This window comes from Anneissia japonica, unplaced genomic scaffold (assembly GCF_011630105.1).
Source record: "Anneissia japonica isolate Jap-2015-1 unplaced genomic scaffold, ASM1163010v1 scaffold288140_len288450_cov173, whole genome shotgun sequence".
Classification (NCBI taxonomy): domain Eukaryota; kingdom Metazoa; phylum Echinodermata; class Crinoidea; order Comatulida; family Comatulidae; genus Anneissia; species Anneissia japonica.
The window spans coordinates 93509-117078 of record NW_022730127.1 but is presented as its reverse complement, the minus strand read 5'-3'; the positions used below and the strand labels follow the sequence as shown (position 1 = coordinate 117078).

The following is a 23570-nucleotide window of genomic DNA, read 5'->3' as shown; positions in this document are numbered from 1 at the left end:
TTAATCAAAAACAAATTGAAGTTACAATCAATGTTATATAATTTGTAAAATTATTGTGTATGCAATAATGAAGAAACCTATAGTTTTAAAAAAAAAAAAAAAAACATAAAAAATAGATAATTTCTAAAATCATCATTTCCTTTTTTTCAAGTTATAAATAAAAATGAATTTAATCATGCAGCATGCATAATGGATGTGCAATAAAAACAAACATACATTTCATTCGCATAGCAAAGAAACAAATTGACCAGGTAATGAATAGGTTAACTTGCTAAAGAATAGTTGGGGAATCGGATCTGTAAAATGTTAACCTGGTAAAGAATATGTTAACCTGCTGAAACAAGTTACCAAGTGTATAAGGAAATGGTAACCTGCTAAATATAATATGAGCATCTTGATGGATACTCTGCAAAATATTATTATTATTACTAGGGAAGGCTTATTGAAAAATTAACCTAGTTAACCTGGTAATAATTAACTGGTTAAAATCTAAACATACTCTAAGCTTTAAACAAGTTATTGTTTTGCATTAATATTTATGGTGAACCATCAAAATAGTATATTCAACCTTTCAACTAATGTGAACTGTACGGTCATATTTTTATGTCTTCTCTTTATATTAAGAATATTGTGCATCATTACTTTATGCAACAAGGTATAATTTGAATCAAACTGAATTCATGATATCAGCCTTATACTGTATATTATGGTGACTACGAAGTGAATGGTGATGGTATGGTGGGTTATGTCACTAAACATTTCATGTGTAATACATTACATATTTGAGGCTTGCTGTCGCTAAATGTTAAACTGATTAGCATAAGAATGTGGCAGTAATGTATACTTTAGTACAGAGAAGCTTTAATACTCTTAACTTTGGCAATAGTAAGTGGATTTCAGTAAATGACCTATCTATTTAAAGCTTATAATGTGGAGATTATGAAATATCAACACTCTGCCCGCCAAACAAGAAGATCTCCGTGTTCGGTAACGCAACACTTGACCGCCATACACAGAGATCTCCATGTCTCAGGTTTTGTTTACGGAATCCCATAGATGGGGTAATTACCGATATGTACTAACAATCTGAACACTATATTATTATATTAAGTATTTCACTATTTGTTTGTTTACATTAGCACACAGCGGTATTGATTTATTTTTACGAAATCGCGATTATCCCAGCTTCGTTGTGCGAAATTGCGTAAATCTCCAAAAGTGAGTCATTTTCATATTTACTGTTACGGATCACAGATTGCGATTAGAATAAAGTGTTTGGTACCATTGTAAAGCTAAAATGTTCGTAGTTCTTGTATTAACTACATGTCAATCTGATCACATACGCACTCTTAACGAGGTTCGGTAAAGTGTTAAAATTTACTAAAAAGTCTGGTGGTGACTGCAGGTACTAATTTTTCAAACCCCTTGCGGCCAGAGTGTTAAAAAAAAAAATCAATTTTCTTGCTTTGGTCACTAATGCTGTTTTGACATGGCAAATTGATGAATGCTACCTGTGCAATACGAACATTGTCCTATTGTCAGATAGGATGAGAATATGACTGATGTTCATGGTACAGTTGCATTGTATACAATATAATAAATATTATTAAACATGGGTAAACATCCCACCACTGCATAAAAATTTTATAATATTTGTGATTGTTTGTAAGAAAAATTCAAAATTGAGTGCTTGGTGTTTTAATATTCTGCATGAATTCTTTAAAACAGTGTTTACTTGATGGAAATTGGTTGAGTATTAATAGCAAATTTATGAATATTTAATTCATTGGATATCAGTCATGTAGGTTTTGAGAGAACAGCTTCCGAAGATCCCAAACTCAATAGTTTATTATTAAGATTTGTATTTTAAAAATAATTTTAATATACTTTCCAGTTTAGATTAAAGATTGATATTTTGCAGAAATGTTCTTTAATATATATCTTCTTTTACAAAATGCAAAAACATGAAAATGTTCAAAATTCTGATTCTCAAACATTTTGGGTGCTTGTGGAAAATTAGAAATTGCGACAAATGGTGTGTTTTGCCAGGGCCGGTCACATTTTGTAAAATTTCATTATTTTCTTTCATTTTTTTTCTAAGTGTACTATATGAAGAAGGGTGGGCAATTGTAGTTGCCAGGAAGTGTAACTGAAATGATAAAAATCAAACATGTTCAAATCATGTCACTATAATGTAGACAGTTGATAAGGGTTGTCATTTTCAGGGGTAGAGTAATATAAGGGGATATGTGGGTGGGGTGGGGTAGGGTGGGGAGGGCAAGGTAATGATCGTACATGATTGTATTTGATTATACCTGTGGATCCTGTGACACCTGAAGTGAAATTAATGAATCACACAATAAACAAAGAACATGAATAGATTAACATTGTATAAATAAAATAAAATTACAAAAAATTAAATAATAGTAATATCAATTATAACAATATTTTTGTTAATGGTATGTTCACTTTTTTTAAATAAAAGTAATTACCTAACCTAAAACTATTGAATTAAACAATTTTATTAATGGCTGTCAGCAAGTAAAAATAAACAAATCAGTCTTCATAAGTTATAAAGCAAACTATCAAATGTACTGGTACAGATAATGTGGAATTATAATGTCTTACTGTATGTTTTGATTGCGATGTGCAAAACAGGCCTCTAAAACATTTAATAAATCTGGTCAATGATACAAAAATATTTCCCAGAAAACAAGCTCTGCAGAGTGATGTACAGAGAAAACAACTCGTACAACAAAACAATAGTAAACAAAGGATTCACAAAAGAGCATGTTATTATACCTCCATGATTTAAGACAGCATTGCTCTGCCCAGTAAACTATAATGGTTTTGACAATACCTGTGATCGCACATATATGAACATGATGATTCATATCATACCCATAGATGGGTAAATCACAGGTATTTGCCACATAAAACAGCGCTTATAAGAAAAATATATAAAGGAGGTTTTGTGAAATTGTCTTACCCTGGATTCTGCTTCAAAGGCGTCCCTTTCATCTAAAAGTTTCTTATTTACATCTCTAATAAAATATAAGAAAAAAATTAATTCCAAAAATTATAGTATATTATGATATACTATATAATTGAGTATGGGGAGCTGAGAGGATAATTCACAACCTTCTGTATATGCAGTTGGCAATTACCTTCACATGACACACTGTAATGTAATGTGGTTAGATTTATATAGAGTACTACAGTGTTACGTCACGATACTACTCCATTGCTATCGCAAAATGCAAAATGCGTTCAACCAACGCCATTTTCTCCACTGACAAACCATTGATTCCAATTTTTAACGTAATTATCAAGAAGTTGTACCTTAATTTTTCTTTGTCAATGCCAATTGATGATTAAATGTGTGTTCAATAACTAATATAATGTGAGCTTTTCGTGTTTTAGTACATTTCGATGGTAAATTATTATATATTCCACTGTTCCAGAAAGCCTATTCTAAACCATTAAGATTATGAAGTCATTCAGGTGTAATGAACGGTACCAACGTCCAGAAGGCACAACCAGGTGTTGTGACAACACGACTGTGGTACTCTATAGCGCTTTATACCGAAGTCTCCAAGCACTCGAGGTGTGGACTAGCTCGTACAGTAACTCCCTTCTCCCCTAAGGGTCTCTTCATGTCTGAGCTACCCGGTAAAACCGGTACCAGCTATCTCTCGTCTCCTCTCACAACAAGGGCTGTATGGACCAGTACACCGGGGTAATCCCCATTTGTCTCGAATGATGTAGTGGGTTCATTAATGTGCACATGAGCCAAATTGTGTACACTGGGCCTATGGTTTATAATCATTATCTGAGAAGACTTGTTCCACTATCAGAACCTTTAGACGAGCTGTTCAAACCAGCGCTGATATTATGGCTGTACATTGCAAAGCCCCTGCCTTAATCACTCTTTTTTTTTGGTGCACAACTGGGACTGATGGGTAAATCATCCAATCTGGTATGAGAATAAAGTACACCATACAAGCTAAGGTTGGCATGGTAGGTTTTTAAACCAGGATTAGTGCATTCCATGAGGTTTAAAGACAGCACCCGGCAAAAAAAATTATGTATTAAGCACAATACCTTAACATATCCAGCTGATAGACAAGACTATCCCTCTCATTATTAATCCCCTGTGTCATCCGTAACGTGTGCCTTTAAAAAATATATAAAAACAATTTAATATGCTTAAAAATACGCAAGTTTGATATTACAGTACACTAATGAGTTGGAATGTAAAAAAAAAGAAATTAAATAGATAATAAATATTTAATTTATTATCTTTCCAACTAGTTTAAACCAATTTGATTTTATTTTCCAAATGACATCAAAATAACTTCAATATAATTATTCTATAGTGAACCCAAAGTCCAGTGGCATTTGAAAAAATAATGGTTAGTCAGTTCCTTTTTTTCTTTAGCACAGGCCTCCTCGGCTAAACTCAGGGTTTATTGTAAAATAATGATAAAATGGTAACCACTGGGTTTAAATTCATGGTCATCAAATTTAGTGTCAAGTACTTTTAGGCTTCTTGAAAAAACTTACAAAAAACCTGACTCAAGTTTCAAGATATTAAATTGGTCTTGCTTGAGAAACAAACATTATTTTAGAATAAATATCAAGCTAAATTTTCAGACTAGATTTCCCTTACATTGCTCTTTCCTTTTTGTCCCTCCTTATTGTATTTTTCACTTCTTTCAAATATAATTTTTGTTCTTGTAGGTTAGCTTGTGTATCATCTAACTGACTTCTGAGAACATCCTTCTCCTGAAGAACAACAGAAATTATCAATGCCAAATGAATAAAATCTGACTACCTTAGTACTTAAAACAAATAGAGAGTACTTTTGAGAAAATTTGTCCTTGAAAAACCATCTTGCACATACTGATACATAAATTGAAAAAAAAAGAAGTAAAATTCATTCATTCAGACAAATTTTTATGGTCCTAGATTGTGATTACTGTATCGTATTAAGCATATTTATGTACTGTATTTGTACACGGTTTTTTAGAACAATACTAGAATTGAAATTAATTTACAAATACAATGTCTCTATAGCTGCTGTATGATTTATGTATAGAAACCTGTTTATTATAGGGAATGGTATAAAAAGAATTAGTTTATAAGTATTCAAATTTAGTGATTTGAAAAGATAGGTAATTGTACCATTGGTTTTTTAAATTTTTTCTTACTTTCTTATAATTCATTATTGATATGGATTTGTATGTTTTTTGAGTGATGAAATGTATAAAATAATATAATAAAAATAATAATTAATTACACATCAAAAACTACTGCAAATTTATAATATTTAAACATTTAAAATCAAGAAAAACAAATTAGAATTACCTTCTGAAGGTGTTGATTTTCTTCCTTCATAATCGACTCAGATAAACTCAAATATTCCATTTTTTCCTCCAACTAAAAAAGAAAGAGTTACAAAAAAATTACAGTTAGCTACTAAATTTCTTTATAATTTATTATACTGCATGATGTTCATAAATCAATTAACTCCATAAAACATCAAAATGCCTATACAGAGCATTTTGATGTTTGGATAATTGTATTAATGATGATAGTAAATGTTAATTATTATCCTGGAATACCTGTTTTAAAGAGACTCTACCTCACTGGTGGGTCAGGGTTGAACATGATATAATGTTCCGTCCAACCGAGCAATTGTTCTCAGAGATTCATCTCAAGAAAGTTATTCTAGGGCTGACTGCTGTGATCAATTTTTAACTCACCTACGAAAATGGTACAAGCCCACTTTTCTCTAAAGAATGATTCACCAATCTTTCTGTGAGAATGAATAACTGCTATATGATAGGTTAAACAGGAGGCTAAACATATCACACACTGCCAGTGTGCAGTGAGGTGGAAAGTTTATATAAACTATGGCACGTGTTTTGCACTGACGAATGAACTATGTTTTAATAAGGCCAAATAAAAAGAATTACTAGTTTCTCATCGTCTTGCGTAAAATTCCTCTCTTTATTGTTCGTGGTTGGGGATACATATGGTATGAATCATGTCTAGTGCTTCTATTATTTGCTTTCAATGGGTCTACTTGGTAAAAGTGAGAAAGTATTAGCTGTTTCCCATCAACCATTTTTAATTTGTCATCTCATTAAAAAAAAAAATGCCCTCTTTCTCCTTTTTTTTTTAAATATTAGGACGAGAAACTTTTTATTTTTTACTTGGCCTAACAAGTTTATACCATTATTTACTAAGGGTCATTTCAAGAGGGTATCAAGAGCATTTGAATATGCTCATATATATATAACATATGCAATTCCAAATGTTGGTCTTCATTTAAATAATAATTGTTATTATTATCATCAATATGGTGGCTGATCTTGCAAATACATTAAAGTCCCTTATCACTGTATGTGTGTGTGGGTGTGTGTGTGTCAATGTGCAGTAGAAAATCATTTAGATTAAACAAATATACTGCAGGAAAAAAAATGATAATTAATATAATTATTTTTTACCTTCTTTTTCTGTATCAGTAATTCTCTCATCTCATCGTCTTTCTGCTCAAGCTGTTGTGACAAATCATTAACCACCTTCCGCCCTTTATCTTGCTCCTGCATCAACGAAGGTCGTACAAACACATAGAAGAAGTACAGAAATAACATTCCAAATGCGCTTAATGACTAAATATTCCACAGAAATGTGTTATATAATCCATTATACTTCAGAATAGTTAATTTTACAGGAAAGGTATATAATTCTGGAAAGTATATTGTACATTAACATTTCCAAAAGTTTTATATAACAGACAGATGTATTTCTTCATGCTTTCATACAAAATAGGATCTGACATATTTTTCACTTTTATTTAATCGAAATAAGAAATCATAATCAACATTTTTCCATAACTGAGAATAATTCAATAAATTCCCGCATCTGAAGACAGGTAAACTCATTGATAATGGAAGGGTTGATAATATTAAAAAATATTGCTGGATCGCTTTAACATTTGTGGTTTTCCAAATCAGTTGAGAATCCTTAAACAAAAACACTTGAATCCACTTAATTTAAACTTGTAACAAGTTCTCTATGTTCTGCCAAGGGCAGTCAATACTGAAATTAATTGCTAGTGCTTTTACCATCAGGTCACTTTTTGTACCACAACACAAAACATCCTTTACAAGCATATTGTTTCAGCAAGGCATTGTGCACAGACATCTGGTTACATATTCACAAATTCCTCTCTTCTAGACCATGATGGCTAATAGATCTTTGTAGTTTGAACATTTGAATAATCAATGAATCCATTTTCACAAGAAAAATACAATTTGCCAATACAAATAAGCTAATATAACAAAAATCCAGAGGGCATCTACTGTAAGCTACCTCAAAACACTTAGATTAAAGAGTATGTTTGAAACTTGAGGTCATATTTTTAATATATGCTGGTTGGAATGAAACATGCTACAGTTTGTGGGATCTCATGTCAAGGCAATATAGTTAAAAAAAATCATAACAAATAAATACTACTTGGAGTTGGTTGGCTAAGATGCTGTCAGCATCTGTGTTTATTGTATCTTGTCATGCTTCTAGGTACTATAATTAAAAGGTGTTTCCATTGAAGTCACGTACTGAACACTGAAAAACCTTTACCAATGGATAATATTTCCACATTACGATTACAAATAACTATAAAATTATATAAGAATAACAACATAAAATGTACAAGGACAATGAGGGACCAGATATTTAGTGATGGTTGTATATTTCTAAAAGCAATCGGGAGGGAAAAAAGAGGATGAAAGCCAGAAAATTATTAATGAGAGGGTCTAGGAAGTAGTAGATTGGATACAAACTATGGTGTAAATTCTGTAGGCATTCACCTTCCCCCATCATGATTATTGCAACATTTTTTTTCCAAGTATTTTTTTTATCACTGTATCAGTTGCTGATTGGTATCAACATACAAAGCAAAATAAAATTAGTATTAAGAAAGCTCACTTAACCAGATCTTCTGGAAGTAGCGTTTTTTCAGCTTAGACGAGACACTTATACCTTGTTTAGCAAACAAGTCGACTGCAAATATTTTTTTGTGGCACCCACCACCAAAAAAAATGGAAATTTCAGAAAGATATAAAAGTTTTTCTTTATTTTTATTACTCCCTCTGCTGCCTTGAAATTTCCAAAGATAAGGTATGTATATTTCTTCCTAATTATTTTAATTTGAAGCATTTTACCATCCTATTTTACTTACATTCACCAATAAAATTTTATTTCTATTTCCTCCTGCACCTGGATGATTTTGGCAAAACTATTTGCTAAACAAGAAAACAAAATTTTATTTTTATATTTATTCCACCCTCCTCCAATAATATTTTTTTTAAATATGTACGCGAAACAGGGAATAAGAAAAATCTCGCGTTAGGACCACTGATCTTAACAGACATCAAAGACTCCTAAATGTCAGAATTACTCACTCAGGAACATGAAATATTCAAACAAGAATTTGGAATGTAATACAAAATGCTGCACAATACCTCAGTAGCAATCCACTCATTTTTCAGCTTAGGACCCTTGATCTTAAAAAAGACTTCAAAGACTTCTAAATGACTAAGCCTGTTACACAAACATTGACTAAACAGAATTACTTACTCAGTTACATGAGATATTCAAACAGAACTTGGAATGAAATTATAAAATGATGCACAGTACCTCGGCAGCAATCCTCTCTTTCTCGGTCTTTAGCTGATGTTCCATTTCTTCGTACAGTTTCTTGACCTCTTGATCATGCACTACTGACCGACTAAAATAAAACGTGCACCAAAACTGATTAACATTGTATTAGGACGGATTTAGAGAGGGGGCATGGGGGAAACATGCCTTAATTTGATTGATTAAATGTCTATCCAAAGATAATAGGAATAGTTTATTACAACAGTTATTGGCCAGAAAAATATGACATAATCTTAATTCAGACTATTTTTAAAAATTTGTGACCAACTGGAAAAACCAGACACTTGTCTTAAAAAACGAATGTCCTCAAATCAGCTAAAATTCCCTTTGACTATCTTAACACGTTGGACCGAAAATATAAATTATCATATCTTTGCCATTTATTCAGATTTTTACAATTTTTGCATTCATTATTACCTTTTGGACCTCTATACTAGAAAGACCTAATAACCTAATTTTTCATTTCTTTAAGAGTTTTTGCTAGAGTGGGTCACATTTTATACATTTTATAATTAGGCTTCTACGATTACTAACGATTTCATTGCATTCTCTAACTCGTCTGTATCATGCTGTACCCTTCTCACATCCATTGATATTTTCTGCATAAAATCTTCAAAACGATTCAACAAGTCTGGTTGGTTGTCTTGCTTTAAATGGATCCAGATTTCTCTGGCAAGCTCATGACTGAAAAGAAAAGTCCCATCAAATACTACATAATTCAGTTTGTAGATCTGAATAATATACGGGGTCCTGTGATCAAATATAATAGAAGCAATACATTGTTTCATAACATATTTTATTATCTTTCTACAAAATTTACTAATGAACAGCACTGATGATTATTATTGCATTTTTTAACAAAACGTTAAGTGTGAAAAAGAGAAAAAAGCACACAAAACTCACAAAATGAGAATTTAAAATAGCAATATAGCTGCAGATTAAATGTTAAAGAAGCTCCCATATACCTAAGAAAACCACAAATACATAAATGCTACATACCCATAAAAATAGCATTTACAAGCACATACATACATGTGCATGTGATACACATATGTATGCATAAGTGAGAATTCCAATATGCCATAGACATGAGAAACACGCGTTTAAACGTAAGCATCAGAATTCCAATTATAGAAACACACTTTCATCAACAACAGAAGTATGCATTTTTTAATCAAGCAAGACAAGACATATTACACTACATTTTGGAGTACTAGCGAGTAAATCCAACTAACTGAAAAAAATGTGGCTACACCATTTTTAAATGGTAACATGCACAATTAATACTCATGGCATTGCGTGAGGAAATTTAAAAAAAAAAATTTAATTTAACATTTCATTCAATCATTGAAAATGCATTGATTTGGGGGGGAAACAATTTGTTTTCCAACCTCCAGGTGCGGATCAGATTTTCAATCCCTTGTTGTGCATTTCACCTGTGGTCTTGAGAAAGGCATTGCTTCTTTCCACCCAGTAGTATGAATAACATTGGTGGATCTAGAAATTCAAAATAGAGAAGGCCCTGGGAGGTACATTCATAGATGGAGGATCTAAGAAAATTTGTGATTATGGCACCTTTAGATAGCCAGGAATTGCACTGTCAGAGTTAAAATTTTAAATATAATTTTCTTTATATTTCCATTTTAAAAAAATTTCTAACAATTTTTTTTTGGGGTGGGGTCCCCCGGGATGGCTGCCCCCACCACCCCCTTGAATCCGCTACTGAATGAGTACCTGGTGGGGGTCAACTGTCACTGTGTCTATGGCAGCAGCACTGAAACGTGTGGACCGAATGACAATTGGGATTAAACAACTTGCTACAGTATATAATAACTACTGTACCAACACCATTTTTACTGGTCAGTTGCGTTCATATTCAATGGTAGAATTGATGGCTACTCTGGCATTGGGAGAACACTATGCTTCATCTCTTGATTCAATAAAAAAAAAAAAAAAGGAAATCTTTAATAAAGAAATGCACTTCAGACCAGATGAGTGTCTTTTCTGATATTATTAATCATAACAAAGCTAAATTATTGCACTGAATTGAATTAAGACATAATTAAAAACAAGAATTTACTTAAGCATTCTGTCAAAGTGGCAGGATACAGCAAGGCATGACCATGGCATGGCAAAGGTTTGTTAAATGGGGCTTTAGCTTAATAGAGCTTTACATCTCCCTGGTTAGAGTTTAGATATTTAGCTAGAATAGTAGAATATCATTCATTTTAAACAGAACAGGAATGTATAGTGATTGTGATACAATGTTCTCTTATTCAAATTCGAGTATTGTATATCAGCTGATGTACCAATTGGCAGCTCTCCTCCCCCACCATCAATGCCGTAGCCAGCTATTGGGACAGTTGGGACAATCCCACACAGTTTTTCTATTTAAATGGGTCCATGGAGGATGGGTCCACATTTTAAAAAATGGGTCCAAAATATGCAATTTTACGCCTAAAATAAGTCCATTTAAAAAAAAAAGGTCCAGTTTTTTTCATATTTAGCCTAAATTAGGTAACATTTTATGAAAATGGTCCAGATTTTTCATATTTTTGCGTATAAAGTTGGTCAACTTTTAAGAAAATGGGTCCAAATTATTTGAAAATGCGCATAAATTGTCTCCACCATGATATTTTCCCGCCCTAATCCTAATCCTAGCTACAGCACTGCCCATCACCCGCATGAGCAAAGAAACTCTTTAATTAGTTTTCTTTCTCCTGTTAGTACAGACCATTTTTCAGGATCCTTTTCACAGTTCCTATTTCAACGCCATGATTGTGCATATGGTCAAAATACCAAAAAATGGCACCATGAATACAAACACTGTACAAAAAAAAGCATGGCCTATGGCAAATAGTCTGATAAGTTTAGCAAAGAAAAACACAGCTAGAAATAAGTTGAAATGAAATACCTGTACTCGCCTCCAATGCTGTTGAGGAAAAAATTACCCATATGAAATATCTGAGTAAAAATCAGTATTTTGATGATATGAATGCAGGTAGAAAATATGACAGAAAGGTTTGTTATCAACAGGTCAGATACAATCAGCCTCTCCAATCATTCATTCATAATAATTGCTTGTTCCAAAGGTCATGGAACTGATAACAATATGAGTATAGAAACTTTCACTGCGAATATTTCAAATTCTTTGAATAACAATTGGAGAAATGTAAAATTATATAATATATATTATATGCATGCATACATACATATACATCACAGTACATACAATATATATTTATGTATACACATATATTTATATAACATTCTATTTGATAGTTATTAATGTATATATTATATATACATACATATAATTTATATATACTGTACATATATTATATTTTGCAAAACATTTAACTGTTTTATTCTTTGTTATACATTCATATCTATATAATATCACTCTAGAGAGCGATATAATAACCAATAATTGTCGTTCTGACACAAAGTAACTCAGAAGAGTCTTGAAGATCACAACCATGGCACAACCAATCACAATAACAAATATGTAGTGTTAATACAGGTTAGAAAGGAGTTGTTCAATTACTATTCCCACTCTAGAACCACCTTAATCTGATCAGTGTTGTGTTACTAATTAACGTAAACTTTAAGGTGGGTTCACACAAAACCTCAAATACTGTATAAGCAGTTTCGATTTGAAAAGGGTGGCTTTTCTGTTGAAGCAAAAATATGTTGTCACAAGAATGTTAGGAATAAGGCCAAACAAAAATCGGGGTCGGTGGGGAATTCTAATTCACTCATCCAATTTTTGTTTATCTTGGTTTTTATGGCCTGATGTTACTATAATTACTGATGACATGCAGACACTAATTTATTTATAAGCCATGGAATATTCACACCTAAGGCTGAAACATAGCGTGAACAATTTTTAGTCAGACTGTCAACAGTGAAAGCTGGGGTATCTAAGCATGGCCAGCTGAGTCAGAACTTGAATAGAAATCGCTGCACTAAGCCACCTTCTAAAGCCTGTTTTCCAATTGCGAATTTATTCGCGCGAGTCGAAAAAATGTGCGCAATCATCACAGCTCAGGAACTGAACCGATGACTTCGATAGTAGAAAAAAGGCTTAACAGTGACCACAGGACTAACATCAATAGTGAAAATTATAGATTAAATTTTGAAATGTAGCATTTTGGAGCACAGGTATTTTTGGCTCTTCCTTTACAATGTTTTAAAAATAGGGGAAAAAAGACCTAGTATTTTATGTTGGTAAAGGTTGCGCAATACAATAGACTTGTAAAAACTGAGTTTGATAGGAAAAGGCCTAACCACTGTATAGGGTTAAAATACAAGATCAACACACCATATAAACAAATAGTGTAGTGTTACAACAAGTCTGAAAGCAGTTGTGTAATTAATTCTACTGTAGAATAGCCTTGATCTGATCGATTTTTGTTGTTAAGTAATCCTAACTTTGGGGTGCATTCATGTACAACCTTATAATCTTTACAAGACGTTTGATCCGTTAAATTGATGGGTGCCCTTCTATATAAGCAATGTCTTCTTTGGAAAATGACACTTGTGTACTATTAGGTGAAAATACTAATTTCTGTTGCTAAACTGCAATTATTGCACACACAATACAAATTAAAACCACAGAAAATTTGATTTTACCTTGAGGTCAGGTTTTGAACATCTCGCAGGGCATTTCGCATGTGTCTCTGGAAAAGTACCTTAACCTAACTACTGTCTCTCTTCTCCCACCTTGAACCAGCGCCAGGGATCCCAAGTCGGAGGAAGTCATTTCCGGGAGATCTGCAGTGTCATGTTGAAGGGTGGGGGTGGGGCAGCAGAGACTTTTATAGATGGAGGGTAAATACCTCAGTTCCACCATGGTTGGAGGTGAGGTAAGAACATTTTTGATTTAGACACCCCTAAATGGCCGTAAATGGCCCTTTCACACACACTAATTTCCATGAGAAAATTTATAATAAAGCAGAGAAAACATGCAACATTATGAATTTCATGAGATAATTTAAGTTCCGGGAGTCTTTTGCTTGCTTGCGGGAGTGCACCCCGATTTCCGGGAGACTCCCGCAAGTTCTGGGAGACTTTAGACCCTTGCAGCGCCGATGTTAAGGCTGTAGTTAGCGGCACCCCTGTCTTACTGCTCAGTCACTCGACTGGTGTTAGGGCACAGAGGTCCTTAGGATAGCATGATGGGCTTATGTAAGACTGATATATCATTATCTGTATCATTACCATTATCGTTTAATCCTTATATGTATCATCATAATCTATATCATGATCATATCTGTATCATTTTCCGTATCATTATAATTATAAATATTAGCTTGCCAGCTTCACAGGATAATAATAATGATAATGATACAGATTAGATAAAGCCTATATGACAACTTATTAATGTGACCAATTATTTCACATTTTGAAAACATTGTCTCACCTCTGAAGAACTTCAGAAGCATCTATTGTTTCCATTGCTCTTTTGAAATCTTCATCAAGATTATATTCTTTGTTTTCATTAGCCTCAAATAACCCATCCACTTGTTCTTCTTCAACTGTCTCTTGAGGGAGTCCTAGGTAACCTCCTACAGAAAAATAAATTACATCGATAATATTATTACTGTAGTATTTCTATTACTATCACAACCTTTACCTCACCACTACCACTACCTATATCTCTACTGTTACCTGTACCAGAACCTGCACATCTATCTCTACCACTGCCTATACCAGTACCACTACCTAACAGAACTGTACTGTACTTGTACTATCACCACTACTGTAACTCTAATTACTACTACGTCTTGTCGACTCACTATATAGCTAGGTGTGTATGATCTTGCTTATGTACAGTAGTGTGGTAAAAGAATTCACAGGTAGGATACTTGACATGGACCGCGACGTAAATGCTCCTTCTGTGGCCATACAGGGGGCTAAAATGGACCAGTACACCGGGGTAACCCCCTACACTTCTCAAAGTATGTACTAGGTTCTTTAAAGTGCACACAAGCCAGTTGTGTACACTGGGCTTTATCCAAGAAGACTTGTTCCACCACCGGAACTATAGGCGAGTGTGCCATTCCTACTAGTGCTGATATTATGGCTGAATGTCACGGTTCCCGTCTGAACCGTTTGGCCAATCAACTCGCTGACTGTACCACTATCGTTTTTATTAATCACTTTAATAACATTTTAACCCCATGATGATTAGAATAACTTACAAATCACACAATATGCACTAACTTTATATTTTGTTTTTTATTTTTAAAAATGTTAAAAGAAAAATAGTTAAAAAAAAAAAATTATTAATAATAAATGCTTAAAAAAATAAAAGGGATGTTCAAATAAAACAGAGTTCCAACACCATTGAGCAGAGTCACGAGGTCAAATGGTAAGGTTACTGCAATCTAAGTGAGGGTTCAAGATCATAATTGCTCATTGTTCGGTAAGTAGACGTCCCAAGGTATAAGTTGGCTTGTGTGCCTTTTAGAAACCAACACATCTTCCATGAGGGCCGGTTGTAGGTACAGTATGGGGTTAATATATATTTTTAATTGTTTTATAAGCCATGAAATTCTTTCCCCTAGAGCTGAAACAGTGTGAACCACTTCACAGCCCATCAACCTTCCAAGCTGACGTATCTAAAGCATACTCGGTTGAGATTGATCAGCGTGTTGTTTCAAATTCTGAGGACAAATTCAACAACCAGATTGGAAACCGTTGAGACAAACTGACTTCACCAACACTGTCACTTTATTATGATAAAAAACTTTCATCAAAACCTACCGAACCCATCTGTAAATTCTTCAAGTGTCAGAAATCCATTGCCATCATCATCAAGAGAATCGAAGACAGCTTCCAATTGCTCGGGGCTTAACGGCAGCTCACTTCCGAGACGTTGCATGTCACGTTTTGTGATGAAACCTTTGTTCTCGGTATCGCAGATGAGGAACAGCTCACGTGACTTGTCCACTATCATGGCCTTCATCTCATCTGGTGTTGGCAACTCTTTCATCATGGTCGTGTTCGTATGGAGATCAGCCATCTGAAAATCATTCATAGATATTTTATTATCCCACAATGGGGAATATTGCTTGGCCATATGAGAGTAAATATCACAACAAAAATAATTATATACAAAAATACAGTACTTCTAATTTAAAATTCATTAAAAATTTTGAACTTTTAAAAATTAAAAAGAAAACTAATATTGCACCAAAGCAAAATAGCTATGGGAATGAAAGTTTATTTCATTATTTTGTTGCACAAATTGCAATTTTTGCTTTTATAAATTTGTTGTAAATGAGGATGAGTAAATGATTTACAATAAATTATTATTTTATTTATATATTAATTATTTTATAATTATTGTTATTTTATTATAATTATTGTAGATACATTGTGTAAATGCCAGAATTTTGATGAGTTGAAATTTCATCATGCTCTTATTGTTTCTAAATATATAAGAATCCTAAGGATTTCAATCCTCTGATTGGCTCTTAGCCAATCTAGACCCACACACTGACTGCCAAAGCACTTCAAAATTTTTACACAGCTTTTAGAATAATCCTTTCTCTATGGAATAATATAGAAGCTTGAGTTTGACATTTAAAATGTTTTGACAACTCTAAAAAAATGAATGCTGCCCTCACCTTAATATTGCTGGAAGCACTAGATACTGGAGTAACTAAATATATACATACTACGGTAAAATCATCAAGAACTGTACAAGCATCAAACCTAAAGAAGATACCATATGTTCAAAACAGCATTAAAAATGTGTAAACATCAATTCTAGATAAAACCAACATTTGATTAAATAGACATGAATATTCATAAGTTGAAAATACTCAACAGGTAGAAGAATAATATTGTAACCCACTGGTATTAATTCTTGCTACAAGTGTCAATTATAAATTATATCAACATCATAAAGTTTCACTTATTCAATATCCAGGTAAAAGCAATACAAGAGAAAAACATACAAACAATATTAGTAGAGCTATGCATAGTACACTGTGGAAATTCATATACAAAAAGGTTAGATTTTAATGCATATCAAAAATTTCCTTTAGGCCTGAACCTAATCTTCCCCTATTGTACGATAAAGCAGCTATACGAATTGCTTTAAGTCAATCACCGTCTTCAATAATGTTAGTTTTGATAATAAACCGTTATGTAGCATGCAGTAATTGGTTGCTATGGTGATATGATCAGACTGTGTGCATATTACATTTAGCTGTGTGCATGCTGATATACTCCTGCAGTACACGTTAACACACAGCTAGTGACGTTACACATCAGCAGTACAGTACAGATACGATGAATAACTATTGTGTTTGAAAAACTTGTTTTTAATGCTATTTCGATAAACATCCGTATGAAGAAATAAACATTTTACACTCAGGAATTTTTTACACTCAGGAATTTTTTTTCAAGCATTAAATTTAACCTTTGTATAATAATTTTCCGCTATTGTACTATGCACAGCTCTACTAATTGCTTATTATGCGAGGACTGCCAAAAGTGCAAACACTACCAAGTGACTATCTTTTTGCATTATGAGGACTAGTTGTACTATTTTATCATTGAATCATTGTGTACAGTATATCTGCTTATTAGAAAAATAGTCTTACGACCATCTGTTATCACATTACTAATATAGTAACAAGGTTGAGATATTCATGACAGTACAGCAGCATATTGCATATCAGACCACATCATATTGCCATCAACATCATTATGCATACCACCACAGTTATGATCAGGATGTCACCGCTATGGTCAATGCTATTGCCATCATAGTCATCGTCATCAACATTGACATCATGATCATGTTTATCACCATAAAGGTGATAATATCTTCTTCACTATCATCAAAATCACTACCAATATCATCATCGTCACAACCACATCCTGATCTATGACTTTGATGGCTAAAGATAATAGCGTACTAAATAGATGAGAGTGTGGTATAATAATAAAATTAATAATAATTGAGGGCCTCTTCAAGTCAGCTGTACTACTGTAGTGCAGCTGTTAGAGCTACCCTCGTGAAATAAAGTTAATAATAATAATAATAATAATAATAATAATAATTCTATACAGCTTCATGCTACATTACTAGTAGTGTAGTAATGGATGAAACATACAGAATCAATCAGAGCTAGTTGATGAAATGTCATTAATACCGCAACATCCTATAAAAGTACATATTTTATATTGAAAATATTTTAATTAGTATTACTGTACTGTATTGCTCTATCTATGGAAATCCTCCTTGCTCTCTATGATAAAATTCATACTACAGTAAACTTGTTTTTCAGGACTTACCATTATTGCATCGGTAGCAGAAACAATTCAATAACCTGCATTTTAAATCCTCATTTCAAACATGGTACTGCAAACAAACTTTCTGTATTAAAGTAAAGAAAAAGTAAAACCTTTGAGTAAATTTTAAATTGAAGACAAATGGCACACACTACTAAATGACTATTAAAATAAGCAAAGAAAAATGTTAGCCAATGAGCAAAATCAAACCTCGCACCTACACATACTGCCGAGATTGAAACACAATAAATTTTGTCTTTAAGTTTGGGTAAAATTGTCCCTCCACAGCAGGGATGGGCATAAAAATAGGTTGGAGCCAGCCAGCGATGAGTAAACTCGCCCACAGGGTGTTGCTGAGGGCGCCAGAGACGAGTATAGTCGTCAAAATTTGGGGTAACATTCTGGAGTTTATAACTTCTTTGTTATACATTGTAGAACCACAGACTGAACGGCTGGTAGTTCGGGGAAGATACACCTAGACGATAGCATACAAATGACATATGTATGTTTGTTGTGTTACGCTGCCAGTAGTACAATCGAGCAGCACACGTGGGGGCGCCCTTTGAACATACCAACCCATGCAAAAAGCAGATGAGATACAGTAACTCACACTTGGCATAGTCAATAAAACATTCTATAGTATCAAAGTGAAGTTGGCGAGTATATACTCGCCACATAATATTTTCCTGCCAATTTATTATCATTTTGATGACATATGACTAGATAAAATTTCAAAAAAGTATGTTTGTACATGTAAACTTGTTTTGGCGCACGGGAAGGAACCTTGAAGACTAGGGAAAATAAACAATTCTCACAGTTTGTACATTAGGTACTGAACCCATGCCCTTGGCTTGACAGGCAGGTACCAACTACACTGTACCACATGCTGCTTATATACTGCCTACTATAAAACCATATGTACAAATATTTCAAAATCTTACCATGAATACTTCAAATAGCATCAACTATGGAATGTATTCCACTAGTTTTAGAAGGCACACTACTGATAGCAGATTAGTACACACTTAATTCACTAACTGCCTATTAATGTTTTGCTGGTCAAAGTTCTCATGTAGATTAGTACATACTTAATTCACTAACTGCCTATTAATGTTTTGCTGGTCAAGTTCTCATGTTGAAAATATTCAAATATGACAGGGTCCATAATGCAGGCCGCCTACGTACCATGCTTTTACTTTCAAGTGAAGATACAATAGCCATACCAAGGGCAACATATGGTACCATGAGCTACAACATTATAATAAAACGTATCGGTGATTGGAATTTTGTTTGATGGTAAATAATATTGGTATCAATTGATCCTGTTTGTAGTCATGGAGTATAAGTCAAGGGTTCTCAAGTCTATTGCAATAGGGGCAAATAATGTTCACTGAATGAATTTGAAGGGCCAAGGCAAGAGGTGTACTAAGTTAGAAATTTTTTGAAAGATGCTCATACAGAACATCTTGACCTAAGAAATTAACCCTTGTGTTTGGAATGCAAAAGTAAAAATGTTATATAGGCCTATCACACAATGGGTCATCAGTAATACAAACCCCTACAAAGTTGTGTTATGATTCCTTTGCTGCGATACAGTAGTTCTTCCGATTTGATTGATTAAATCGTTACAATTTGTGGGGAAATATAGGCCTAGTCGGCAAAAAAGAATGCGACATTATTAAGGTTAGAAATCTAGGCCCAATCCTAAAACGGAATATATCATTTTCGGCTTGTTTTTGCAGGCCGCATAACAAGCAGTCGCAGGCCGGACATGGCCAGCTGAAAATCCCTGAATTAAGTTATTATTACAGTGTACAGTATGATGTGAATACCAAGATGGAGAGACTTAACTATACCTTCTGTTATAAAAAATAATATTCTCAAAGATATTTCATCTGATTTTATATAATATTTTATTGGAATGTAACTCTTGATAAACCAATAAAAATTAGTATAAGTTACTACGTTTCAGCTACTTTATAGCAGTACAGTATAAGTAGTAGTAAGTCTACTAATTTCTATTAACGTTTCAATAAAAGCGAATAATATTAATTAAAAATCATCAGAAGAAGCCATTTTAATTTTTTTTTTTTATGTTGTAAAAGCAAAATAGGTCTGCCAAAAGCATCTGTTTGTAGGTTAAGGAGAAAAAAATATAAAATAAAATTTTATCAACACGTTGACTGCCACACCTTCTTTTAAGGTTCCTTCCCATGTGCAATTCCGTGTCATTTTTACGTTATCGTCTCGGTGTATCTCCCCGAACTACCAGACGTTCTGCGTCTGGTAGTGCATGGTTCTGCAATGTATAACAAAGAAGTTATAAACTCTAGAATGTTACCCCGATTTTGACGAGTATACTCATCCCTGGCGCCCTCAGCAACACCCTGTGGGCGAGTATACTCGTCGCTGGCAGCCAACGTGTTAACAATTAAAAAAATGATCGTAAAGAATGTAATGTTCTTTACTGAACATGTTCGGTATTTGCTTGATAAAATGATTTAAATTTAGTAAGAAATTTCTTACTACTAGAAGGCTTGATCTTTGCAAAAATTACTATGTTAACTTAAAAATTCCAATCATATCTTATTGTCTTCTTTCATGATTATAATCTCCGTTCTTTACTAACAATTTCAAATCCCTAATGTTAAAACAAAAAGATCAAAACCTTTTTTTTTAATTAATTTTGGCATTTTTAATAACTGGTAGAACCAACATTGGGTGTACCATGGAGGAAATAAATTATGTAATTTCTTTATCCTAATTTATATCCTCCATGGTTGGCTCATTTTTGTCTTAAACTTAAATTTTTATCCTAAAATGTATATAAGATTTATAATTTATTTTTTTATTTCAACCATTTTTAAAGAGGTTAACCCTTCCAGTTTAGCCCAGTAGGTTAACTGATATTCAGGGGCCCTCTTTAATAAAATTTAAAAGAATAATATTAAATAATAATAATAATAATAAAAATAACAATAAAAATAATAATAACAATAATAATAATAATAATAAATGTTTTTAAGTGTTGTCTTTTTGTCATATTCATTTTGATGATTTCCTTTTTATGTGAGAAGTTAGCCATTTTAAGATTTTATTGTTTTACTATTGATGATTTTTACGTGTCTTGCAATAAAGTTTTATTGAAAGTTAATATTATCTAGATTAATTTAAAAGAGCAAATCATCATTTTCATTTAGACTTGTTACTACTTTAAAATTCCTAGTGTTTACTGTTAAAATATGCAGGTTGTACAGTACTTAGCAAGTAAATTATACTATTGAATCAACTAATTGACAATTAACATTTTGCTGGTATATTTTCACATAATCAAAATATTACAATAATTACATAGCATGCTTATAAATGCATGGTGTACAATTGTAACCAAGGGCAACATATTATACTGCCACACAGTAGCTTAAAACTTCATCCAATATTGTGAATATTTAGAAAGAAGATATAGAATATTACACAACACCTGTACATATTCTATTAACTTGACTGGTTGAAAACAGGTCACATGAGGTTGATTTAAAATGACTTTGATGGTTATTTCAGTACTAGTCAACTTTTTCATCTCCAAGACAACAAAAATCTCAAATGCAACGTGAGCGAGAAAAATTATCGTAGCGCGCCTTGGCTGCCCGTGACGACGTCACAACCTGCACGTCAACAGTGAGTTGGTCAGTCAGTGCCCTCGCTCTGCATATAAAATGGCAGGTTCATTAGGTACTGGGCCATTTGTACTTTTGGGCGAAGAAGGTTTGGGGGAATTACTGAAAGGAAGTGATGCCGAATCAACAAAAAAGGCAGTAAAATATACAGTATGGAGTATTTCGCCAGCTTCAGTGGTGAGGATGAGTCTATTCTATTAGCTGAACTTGATGGCTCCTTATAATGTATTCGAAAGCAAAGCCTGCAGGCAATGTATAAAGTAGGTGTTGTATAAAACAAATAATGGATATTTCTGATTCATAATGGGGTAAAATATTTCATGAGGTGGAAGATTGGATGTTCTATTCAACTCGGCTACGCCTCGTTCAATAGAACATCCAATCTTTCCCCTCATAAAATATTCTACCCCATTGTACTCATCAACATTCATTATTTGTATAATAGTAAACCTTCCTGTACATAGTATGGCCATAAAATTATAAATCCCTTCCCCCTTAAAAAAAAGCTTCCCCAACCCCCATTACATCTACACTGAAAATGTCTGAAAAACAAAAATCACCTCATATCGCCTTATTTTGCAACCTAGTGTCCACTCACTCAATCATCAAGCTCCCCCACCCCCAACCCATTTTCAATACTTCTAGATATGCCACAGTTTTGGATCCTCTGGTCTAAAAACAAATGTTCTAATGAGGCATGGAAAGTTTTATTCATATATTGTTGTGAAAAAAAAAACATACTTTTAGCATTCATTTCTTCAACAGGAACTTGAAATTGGATAGCAAGCTCTAATTAGGGGAATTCAATCAACTGGGTATGGAAACTTTACTCTGTTCCTCCTAGTAATAAGACGTTCCTCATAAGATTAATTTATTCCTCCTTAATAAAAACAAATATATTTCAGTCAATAACATGAAAAAAACAAAACAAAAAAAAACAAAAACAAAACAAACAATTTTATATGATAAATGGAGGGAAGGACAGAGGAGAAACTTTTTTATCTTCCTATAAAGTGAAAAATAAATACAATTAAAAAAAAAATTGTTTATTCTAAAAGAAAACAAATAAACATACAGCATTTTATCAGTCCACCCAGTAAAGTTTCTGAGATTCCCATTCTCCTCTCCTATAATTATCCATCCAAATGTCTTACCTAAGGTATATGTAATATTGCAAAGGAAAGCAGCTTAGTTCATAAAGTCTATCATCATATCTAGCTGGTGCACAATCAATATTTGAATTTCAAATCCGATTTTCCTTACTCCAAACACTGCTAGGTCATGTTCGTGTTTAGCATAAATGATTATCATGGTAAATTCTGAATATGTAAAAATTCTATTTCAAAATAATTTTTGAGGATGAAATCCTATTGGCATTTTTTTTTTTGCAATCCACTGCCTGCCGATAATGATCACTTAGAATATATACTAGTGTAGAACTATTATTTATTTTTACCGTATAGCTAAAATCTGAAATTTAAAAGGAATTGGAAGTTAATTCATAATACAGGCCTGCATATTAATAAAAGGTAAAAGATGAATAGGATGTACACAATAACTCTGCACATGAAGATAATAATGTAGAGAGGAAGGAAGTCTTCACAGGAAAACAATATATAAGCAAAACAATATGAATGACCAGAAAGATATTGTACTGTAAGAAGATATGATTCAATCTATTTTCCCCATGAGTTTTAAAACTATTTAACAACTGGTGAAGATATTCAAACACATTCGTATTTTTATTCAGATTTATCAACTGCTAGCCTATCAACTTACACGAAAAAGCTGTGTATAAGAGTCAGACGTTACACATCAGCAGTACAGTACAGATACTATGAATAACTA

At 33.0% G+C, this 23570-nt stretch overlaps 1 protein-coding gene across 8 annotated transcripts in view; it reads right to left on the bottom strand.

Moving 5' to 3' along the window:
- Window positions 1-23570, bottom strand: part of LOC117114777 (ras and EF-hand domain-containing protein-like) — a 58940-nt gene that overhangs the window by 21240 nt on the left and 14130 nt on the right. For 3 of the 8 annotated variants that reach the window (XM_033258469.1, XM_033258465.1, XM_033258471.1), the window contains exons 4-16: window positions 18049-18130; window positions 16368-16455; window positions 15502-15760; window positions 14156-14300; window positions 11645-11662; window positions 9265-9414; window positions 8710-8800; window positions 6516-6611; window positions 5371-5442; window positions 4673-4788; window positions 4105-4176; window positions 2990-3044; window positions 2316-2333 (exon numbers count right to left, since the gene is read on the bottom strand). In XM_033258469.1, coding sequence (XP_033114360.1) covers window positions 2316-2333; window positions 2990-3044; window positions 4105-4176; window positions 4673-4788; window positions 5371-5442; window positions 6516-6611; window positions 8710-8800; window positions 9265-9414; window positions 11645-11662; window positions 14156-14300; window positions 15502-15760 — 1092 coding nt within the window. In that variant the 5' untranslated portion in view covers window positions 16368-16455; window positions 18049-18130. Of the gene's footprint in view, window positions 1-2315; window positions 2334-2989; window positions 3045-4104; window positions 4177-4672; window positions 4789-5370; window positions 5443-6515; window positions 6612-8709; window positions 8801-9264; window positions 9415-11644; window positions 11663-14155; window positions 14301-15501; window positions 15761-16367; window positions 16456-18048; window positions 18131-18986; window positions 19092-22463; window positions 22482-23570 lie in introns of those variants that run through there. The other 5 variants (XM_033258473.1, XM_033258472.1, XM_033258468.1 and 2 more) reach the window with 4 other exon arrangements.